The sequence below is a fragment of the Protobothrops mucrosquamatus genome, unplaced genomic scaffold (genome assembly GCF_001527695.2).
Source record: "Protobothrops mucrosquamatus isolate PMUCROS unplaced genomic scaffold, P.Mucros_1.0 scaffold_199, whole genome shotgun sequence".
Taxonomy (NCBI): Eukaryota; Metazoa; Chordata; class Lepidosauria; order Squamata; family Viperidae; genus Protobothrops; species Protobothrops mucrosquamatus.
In genome coordinates this window covers 664127-673718 of record NW_015386275.1, presented here as the reverse complement: position 1 = coordinate 673718, position 9592 = coordinate 664127, and the positions used below count along the sequence as shown (strand labels likewise).

The 9592-nt window shown below is 42.9% G+C and overlaps 2 protein-coding genes across 4 annotated transcripts in view; both read left to right on the top strand.

The window, feature by feature from the left end:
• The window catches only part of YBEY (ybeY metalloendoribonuclease), a 6652-nt gene extending 2202 nt beyond the window's left edge, over window positions 1-4450 (top strand). The window contains exons 2-5 of the mRNA XM_015825563.1: window positions 861-1103; window positions 2033-2164; window positions 4048-4116; window positions 4333-4450. Of these exons, the coding sequence (XP_015681049.1) occupies window positions 894-1103; window positions 2033-2164; window positions 4048-4116; window positions 4333-4419 (498 nt within the window). The 5' untranslated portion in view covers window positions 861-893 and the 3' untranslated portion in view covers window positions 4420-4450. The remainder of the gene's footprint in view (window positions 1-860; window positions 1104-2032; window positions 2165-4047; window positions 4117-4332) is intronic.
• A 653-nt stretch (window positions 4451-5103) lies between these two features.
• The window catches only part of POFUT2 (protein O-fucosyltransferase 2), a 42509-nt gene continuing 38020 nt past the window's right edge, over window positions 5104-9592 (top strand). For all 3 annotated transcript variants that reach the window (XM_015825496.1, XM_015825483.1, XM_015825491.1), the window contains exon 1: window positions 5104-5271. In XM_015825496.1, the coding sequence (XP_015680982.1) occupies window positions 5120-5271 (152 nt within the window). In that variant the 5' untranslated portion in view covers window positions 5104-5119. The remainder of the gene's footprint in view (window positions 5272-9592) is intronic.

Below are 9592 nucleotides of genomic sequence, written 5' to 3'. Positions count from 1 at the left end.
AACAGCCACGTGCCGGCAATCAGCCAGAACTGCTGGAGCCGGCCGGGGAAAGCCGCGGCCGGACGGAGAACCGCCAAGGATTGATTGACTTCCGGGAGGGGCGGGTCCCAACTGCTGGGACACTTATAACCACAGGGCGGATGGTGGCTTGCGGCTGGGGGCGGGGTAACAGGGCGCAGGGCCAATGAGGAGCCCTGCGTGGGGGCAAGTCCCATGAGAGAGAGAGAGAGAGAGAGAGAGACAGAAGTGCAAGTGCCTCTGTCTCTCTCTCTCTCTCTCTCTCTCTCATGGGACTTGCCGGAGGGCCGTGGGAGGGCCGCATTTATATAGAGCAGGGAGGGCTGCTCGAGGGCCGGATTAAACCGGGCCGCGGGCCGCAAATGGCCCGCGGGCCGGACTTTGGACATGTCTGCTATAGACTCACAAAAGCTTGGGAGGATAGAAGCATCACCTCTGCACTGTAATACTTTTTTATGTCTCTATCTTAACATTCATTACAGATGCTATCTTCAGTTGAAGAGGCACTGAGCTCTAGTGAAGAAGCAGTAACCCCACAAATTTTATTGTTTAGCTTGAAGAGTACTTTTGCTGTTACTTTTGCTGTTAGTATATCAACTTCACCTCAGAGCCAGTTGGGCCATTTTATTCTTGATCATGCAGGTTTCATCTTCCATTCTTTTACTTTGCAAAAGCTTTTTAGTGGGTGCCTTTTTTTGTCTTGGGAAACCTGGCAACTCCAAAGAAAATAAAGAAATATGCTACATTTCTTTTGTTATCTAAAATACTTCATTATTTCTCATTTTAAGTTGTTCCACCTGCTAGTAATTGTCAGTGGATTCTAATCATAGTCTACTTTGCAGGACTGTGTAAAGTTCTTCACCAATTTTTATGAGATGAGCCTGATCATACGTAATTTGCAGAGCGCTATTCCAATCAGGAGAGTCCCACTTCGCAAGAACATAGAACAACTCCGTTCTATTTTGGGTGTGCAAAAGTTTGATCTTGGTGTAATTTGTGTTGGTAATATGTACATACAGCAACTTAACAAAACTTATAGACAGAAGAATATCCCTACTGATGTGTTATCTTTTCCTTTTCATGAGGTATGTGTTTGCTTATTTATTCCTTTAGAGCTTTGCAGTAATTTTATCAGAAATCAGGTATTAATACATAGAACAGTATCTTCTTTATTTTATATATAAGGACAATGAAATCAGACAAATTAGGGATGATTTAGGCCCTACCCAGAAATCTTCATGTTAGAGGAAAGGACAATTACTGTGGCACATCATAAATAAAGGCCCTAAAAAACAGCAGGACTCATTACGTAAGGGTACAAACAAAAATGCATCAGTATTCATTACTGAATATCGTAATTAATACATATGAGAAGAAAGTAAATGTAAATTTTAATGTTAATATTTATCTTAATATTTTGATATTTTATCCTGTTTTACTTTCTAGAGTCAGCATTGGACAAGATGGGCTATATATAATAAATGAATAAATGTTTTATTATAAGTTTCTGTAGGGGATAGCAGTACAACTGATCTCCACATTCTCTGTAATTTACTTCTAGAATTCTTGTCCTAAGCATGTTTAGATGGAAATAAATCCCATTGAAAACAATGAATTATACTTCTGAGAGTATACCATTGGGCTTATATTATTATACCTATACATACAATCCTGATATATACCTAATACTAAGTCATAATATAGTTTGCTTTTGGCTTAGTGCGATATGGAAATGTGTTCCAAGAAGGAAGCCATAGCTTATAAATCATAATGCGTAAGTGTATATTTATTGAATAAGAAGCAACCAAGTATATGTCAGAAATGGATGAAGGAGAGCAAATTAAATTCATATCTCCCTGATTCAAGTACACTCATGTCTTTTAATACCATAAAGTGTTTAGAAATAAATATTGTATGATCTGTTCTTAACACCCCTATTTCATTTTCTACATGGCATCTGTTTTACCAAATTGAGAACATGTATGTAACTGAATTTTCTTTGGGGATATCATAGAATCTGGAAGGTGGAGAGTTACCCCAGCCCTGTTTTCAAGATGACTACAATTTGGGAGACATTTTTCTAGGAGTAGAATATATCTATCAACAGTGTGGACAGAACCACAGTGATTATAACAGTATTCTTACAGTAAGCGTACATTTATAAAAGTATTTTTATTTGAATAAAGTTCTGAAATGTTCAGTCATATGATGTATAAAAATGAAAATATTTTCATTGTTATTTCTCCAGTTATGAAAAAACTTTTTGGTATCAGAAAATATGACGTTAATGTCTCAGTCCCACTGACAGAAATCTTACTGTTTCACATTTAGAATAACATACATGTAGTACACAAATCCAAATGATCACTAGATGGCAGAAACAAGTTGTCTATATCTTTTTGCTGCCATCTAGTAGTTGTCCAGATTTTGGCAGCACAATTCTGGTAGCCCTTTGTTTTTTGAACCGCAGTACTCCTCAAGTTAGCCCATAACATGCTTGCTTTGAGTTTGTTTTTAGCTTTCTCATTTTTTCTAGCATGTGTTTATTGCAAGATTTTTTCTTAAACAAGTCACTAGCCTTTTTCCTTTCATAGTTAAGCTACTTAAATCATTATGCCAATTCAAAATATGAATAACTCATTAGTGAAAGCTTATGGTTACCACTCTTGTGCTTATCAGTTGACCTTGCCAGTTCCAGGAATGTTGCCAGCTCAATTCTAAGCTATCTAAGATCTATCTAAGAGTTATCTAAGATCCCCGCACAGCTGGTCACATGACTTAGTGGAGCTATTATTAAGGAGTTGGTAAGAGTTCCAAAAGTCATGTTTTCCCTACCCATTTACTCTTGCTGAAATCTAGCATTGTTTAAAAATGATGTGCTAGAGGTTCTAGGCTAGAAACAGGGAGACATTGTGTTCTAGTCTCACCTGAGGCATGAAAACAATCTGGATGACCTTGGGCCACTCATTCTCTCTCACCCCAACCTTCTTCGAAGTGGGGAAAATAAGCGAAGGGAGGAGTATTAGATATGTTGGCCAACTAGAGTTATTTTTTAAAAAAAATAATAATAAAGGCAGAATAAAAAAATCTAAAATAAAATATGGGAATACGGTGAGTTGACAAGCTGAGTTCTCAGCAAAACCTCTTCCCAAGAAAGCAGAACTCTTGGAACCGAATCATCCCAAAAGAAACTTTTATTAGGAGAAGTTGACAGCAGGCATAGAAGGCAGTATCTGAGGGTTTCCCACTCAATAGGTTAAAGGAGCAAAAAACAAACCCCACCCCAATAGTTCATCCATAGTTCAAACGGGCCAATCCCCAGGTGTTAAGTCTGCTGTGGGAATGAGGCTGATAAGACTCTGTTCCCAAGGCTGTGAAAACGGTGTTGGGTCTTTGCACCTTCTCTTCAGCAGCAAGAGATAAGCCAGATGGCCGGAGGCACATTCCTTTCTCACCCCAGGTTGGCATCAAGGGGAGAACAGTTCAAAGAACAAGCAGAGGAAGCGGAGAGGATACATTGTAGCAGCTAAGAAAAAAGAAAAAATACACAATTCCCCAAAGGTCTCCCCCTCCCCCCAGGAGCATGGCAGAACCTGCAGAAGGGAAAAGAAAAAGCCCAACTAGTAAAAAGTCTTCCCCCCCCAAAGAAAGGGGTTCTGACATGGGCAGATGGCATGTCCAATGTCTATCATGCTCCTTAGTCTTCCAGCTGTGTCCATTGAGGCAGAGGACGGGTAGGATCTCACTCTTTATGGAAAAAAAAGTTTGCCAACCCCTTTAGTAGAATTGCTAGCAATACAAAATGCGGTTTAAATTGAATGGCATACATTGAATAACTGTTCACTCTACAATTCTAACTCCTTTTCACTGACTAGGGAGAAATCACAGTGACATTTTCACAGTATTCTTTATAAATGATGACCGTTTCTATTATGATTTTATGACTATTGTGATGTTTTCTCTAATACTCTATTTTGCCTGTTAGTTAGGAATATGTGAACCATTTACAAGCTTTTTTCTCTTAAATAGGTGACAATTGCCCATGGCATGTGCCACTTGCTTGGTTATAAACATAATACAGAAACAAACTGGCAACAAGTAAGTATTCCAACTGATTTGACAAATTCTAATTTTTCAGTTTTCTTTAGTGTTCAAAGCTTCCAAATGTAAGCTTATGTAAATGCATCCTAAGATTTTCTGATTGACTTGTTCAGTACATTTAAATTCCAAATTTTAAATCCAAGCTTGTAAGATCAGATGTTGTATTATTTGAAAGGAAACGTATGCATTCACTGTGGCCTTGCTCTTTTTCAGATGTATGAAAAGGAAACACAAATTCTGCACAAGTTAAGCAAATTGACAGGCACAAACTTTGAACCTCTGTCAAAACACCAATTCTAAATGTTATATTTATATGCTGTTTCATTAAAATAATTTTTCTTAATTTCTCCTTCTTCTTCAGTCAGCTGAATACAATTACCCCCTGAACTAATTTTGCTAGAAAATCTACTAATCACACTAGCAAAATACTTTGAAAGCTCCTAATTGCCCTCCTGCTTCCTTTTCTACCTTCACCATCACTGCTACTGTTCTCTCTTGAAAGCTGTGTTGGCCAGGTAGTTGAACTGCTTCAAGACCAAAGCTGTTTTTCTCTTCCACCCCTACCCTACCCTACAGTTGCACATCCAAAATAAAACCCAGCAATATCCTCTTCCACTGAAGATCATAATTATAGCTCCTCTAATCTGAGTCACACCATCCCAAATGTGGTTGTTTTTGATTATTTTTTCCCAGAAGGGAACAAAACAGCAGTGAAAGTAATCACAGTTCCTTAAGCACATTCTGCACTAGCTACTAAAGGAACCCTCCATTTCTTCCTTTATAACTGTCCCAGAAGAGAAGAACACGAAGCTGTAAAGTGGATTCCATATTGTGGGTTAGGGTTGAAAAGTCCTGCACTCGAAAACGCCGATGCATGCCCATTTCTCCGTCAAGCACAACAGCCTCGTCTTCCAAAATTCAGCCCAGGTTTTGCATCGGACCTTCTCTGCCCGCCTCCAGTCCAACTGAGCCCGCCCCTTCTCTGGAGCAGAGGCCCCAGATGGCGCTGCGCTGGAGCTGCGGATTTCTCCGCCTGTCTCCCGTCCTTGTTCTTTTCCTTCTCGCCACCGCCCAGGCGCCCTTCGAAGCCTTCCAGGCGGGCCACAGTGCCTCCTCCCTGCCCGCTGCTGCCGTGGCGGCTCCTTTCAGAAGGTGAGAGAAGCAGCGCAGGCGCCGGGCCCGATAAGCGCGTTTGCAGCCCGCCCGCACTTCCTTGACTGACGGATCGAGGAGGCAGAGGGCCTGGGTCATCCCCTGCGACTGAGGGGGCCCAATCCGCGTTCTTCGGCCGCTTCCTCTTTTGCAGGGAAGAAGCCCAACGGAGGCCTCCGAAGGACCCCTGCGTCGGTTTGTGGGGATGCGAGAGCGCGGCCGAGCTTGCTCCGGGTTGTGGCTTTTCACCCTGGCTTTAATTCCTCAGGGTCTGAGTCTGTTCCCCGGGTCAGCCTCTTCTCTGGTTCATGACCATGTCCCCAATGCGGGAAACTTTAGCAGCCTCTTCAAAAGTCAACGTTGTTTCTGATTTGGACTGTTTTGTTTAATCTTGTTAGTATATTGAGGAAGTTTTAAAGTAACACGATGAGATTCGCCTGCTTTCCATCTCCATCCCATCCTCACAATTGCCTCTTCCAATAATAGCTGGATTGAAGGTGTTTGTACCAATAACAGCTAACTTAAAAGTATGTCCCAAGAAATACAGGTAGTCCTCGACTTATGACTGCAATTGAGTCCAAATTTTTTGTTGCTAAATGGGACATTTGTTAAGTGAATTTTGCTGCGTTTTACAACTTTTGCTGCCACAGTTGTTAAATAAATCATTGCAGTTGTTAAGTTAGCAATGTAGTAGTTAAGTGAATCTGGTTTCCCCATTGACATTGCTTACCATAAATACACAAAAGGTGATCACATGGCCCTGGAACACTGCAACCATCATAAATATGAATCAGTTCCCAAGCACCTGCATTGTGATCCTGTGACCATGGGGATGCTACAATGGTTGTACGTGTGAAAAAGGTACATAACTCACTTTCAGTGCCGTTGAATTTTGGTCAACAAATGAACTGTTGTAACTTGAGGACTACTTGTATTAACATAGTAACTCTTACCTATATAATATAGACATACAATACATATTTAAAGGAAGTGGTTTAGATAGGATTACTGTTTATATGCAGTAGCTTGTACATCTCTACTAAAACAAGTACTGCACATAATGATGGCAAATCCCACACTCAATTCATACTGCTGTTACCTGTTTGGGTAACAAAATGTCTAGAAGCAAATAACCAAGCTCAGGGAGCACCAAGAGCGCCACAGAGAGACTTAAATATTCAAGAAAGCCAGGCTTATTGAGAGGAATAAGATATCTAGTGGTTTTGAACTAACTCTTCACTGTAAAGATGTAATCAGAGGAACTAGCAAGATTTGAGGGGGTAGGGTGGGAAGAGAAAGTACAAGCTATTGGACTCATCCATAGTCTAATCCCAAGGACAAGATACGAGGGCAATTTGGAAATAAACCTCCGTTTGGTTATCAATGACAGACACTCGCAGATACAGAACTTTTATTATACACCAGTGGTGGCGAACCTATGGCACGGGTGCCAGAGGTGGCACTCAGAGCCCTCTCTGTGGGCACGTGCGCCATCGCTCCAGTCCTAGGCCTTCAGCTGGGTTTTATAAAACCTTTTCGCTTTAGGCCTCCACTGCCGTGTCCCCCCCCCCAAAAAAGGTTCAATCAATCAATTTCAACTTCTCGGGGGAAAAAAAAAGATCTTGCAAAGTTGGAATTGGTTGATTGAACTTTTTAGTCCCACCCAGTCTGCCGTTACCACCGCAGCCACGCCCACCCAATGGGTCACGCCCACCCAATGGGCCACACCCACCCAATTGGCCACATCCAGCCAATGGGCCATGCCCACCCGGCACCCGACCATGCATAATTGGGTTTTGGGTTGCAGTTTGGGCACTCGGTCTCTAAAAGGTTCGCCATCACTGTTATACACATTAGAAAACTACAACATTACATTACTTTTCGATATAATCACCATTCAAATTGAGGGACTTATAATGTCTTACAAGGTTTGAAATTCTTTAGTAATTGCTCAGCGCCAAATTTCGGCTATATGGAGGTGATCAAAAACATCCCAATGTAACTGCTTCAAAAGTTCTTGGGTGCATCGAGTGGTGTGCGAGCGAGCATTATCATGAACCAACATCACACCGGAAGTCAGCATCCCCCGACACTTGTTATGGATGGCTCGTCTGAGTTTTCGTAAGGTTTCAGAGTAGACTTCTGAATTGATGGTTGAACCACGCTCCATGAACTTCACTAGCAGTACTCCTTTGGCATCTTCATATTTGGTGGGATTTTCTATGGCACCACTTCCGGTTTGGTGTTCATGATAATGCTTGCCCGCACACTGCTAGACACACCTAAGAACTTTTGAAGCAATTCTGTTGGGATGTTTTTTGATCACCTCCCCAGCCCAGATTTGGCGCCGAACAACTACTACTAAGGAATTTCAAACTTTGTAAGACATTATGACAAGTGCCTCAATTTGAATGGCGATTATGTTGAAAAGTAATGTAATGTTGTAGTTTTCTAATGTGTATAATAAAAGTTCTGTATCTGCGAGTGTCTGTCATTGATAACCAAACGCAGGTTTATTTCCGAATTGCCCTTGTATTAGCAAAGTGAGGTTTAGCAGGCCGAGCCATGCTGTGGCTCCTGCGCTCTCAGCCTGCTAAACCTCACTAAATTGGACAGAACTTCGGCACCCAACATACACCAGGCTGAAAGGGAGTCCATCCATAAGCCAATCACCAAACTAGGTGGAGCCCTCCAATAAGCCAAAAACCAATGGGCGGTGCTCCCCTCTCATTTCAGAGTGGAGCGTGTTCTGCTGCTGTGAAAGTAAATGAGCAAAACTTTTGCAGTGCAGCAGACCTGTGGTGTCGAGATGCCATGCATGGTAATTGAAACTCACCCAGCTGTTGCCTCAAAGCTATGTTTGTAGACCCTCTGAAAGAAAACAATCTGGAGAAGAACAAATGATGAGAAAGAGCCTGTCCCTTGCAGGGGGGAGAAATAAATGAGGAGGTGGTAGTTGAAGGAAGGGGGTTGAGTTAGGATTGAATGCTGGGAAGGCGGGGAAAGAACTGAATCGCTGAGGATTTGAGACAGAAGTGGAAAGAAGCGCGGAGAGCTTGGGCCGTGCTGAAGGAAAAGGAGAGCGATCCCTGAATTAGACCCGCTAATATTCTAGTCAAGGGACATGTAAAAGCTGAAACAACATTCACTGGTCACCTCGGACTAAATGGCTTTGGTGTGGTAACGGTATCTTCTACCTCATTCGTACCATGCAAAACTTCAGAGTTCCTATGCCTCCCTCTTTCCTCTATGCCTCAGCCTCTGCCTGCTGCCAGTGCTGCCGCTGTGGAGCGAGGTGGGGCAGGGGTGGTGCCACGCAGCCCCCACTGTCCAACCTCATCATCCAGCGAGCCTGCCACCCACCACCCCACCCACGATGGCCCCGGTGAACAGGAATTGCAGGGAGCCCCTGTCCCCAAGAGGCAGCTGGGACTCCCCGCCCCACCCAAGCCCAGCCCCAGAGCTGACCCATGCGACCCAAGAGGGTCGGCAAGGCTCCTCCAGTGGATCAGGCCCTGGCGCCTGCCCTGGTTCCACCCCCCTTCGCTAGAGACCCCTGGATCCCCCCCAGTTCTGCCTGGAGTCCCCCAGGTACCCCTCCAATGCAAGTGATGTCAAGCTGGCCACGCCCCCCACCGTGCCCCAGGGCAACCACAATGTTGGGGCTTATTTTTGGAGCAGAGCTTATATTACGAGCATCCTGAAAAAAACATGCTAGGGCTTATTTTCTGGTTGGGTGTTATTTTCGGGGAAACACGGTATATATCACTATATCAATACCACACCAGTAATATTGTTTAAATTTTTCTTAGAATTACTGAATAGTCACAAATAGTGAGTTTTTGAATACCTGAAAAGAAAATTGTTTTGATAACGATTATGGACAAGGATAGGAGGCATAGACTTAATTAGCTTGTCTTAGTGCAAAATATCTATACCAAAGCACACCCAGACAATGACAATCCTTCCTGAGCATATATAAAAATTGTTTATTTGGAGCTTTCTTAGCACTAAGAAGAAAGAAGCATGAAAGCATAAAAAAGAAACAATGGTTTTTATATAACCATGGAGATTTATTTTTATATCATACAATAGATGTTACATTAAGAGAAGCCATCATATTGGCGGCTCTTTTTGGAGCCGTCCGCTTGGGAAGGCGTCAGAGCCAGCATGAACAGCGGTCAGCAGCTGTTCAGCGGCTTGGAACCTTGTGCCCCGGGAGAAGGGGTCGAGGTGAGTACTCCTGGATAGGAGTAGAGTCCCAAAAGCTCTCCCTTCATTTCGGGAGAGCGAAATTGGGTACTCCTCCGGAGTCCGGGGA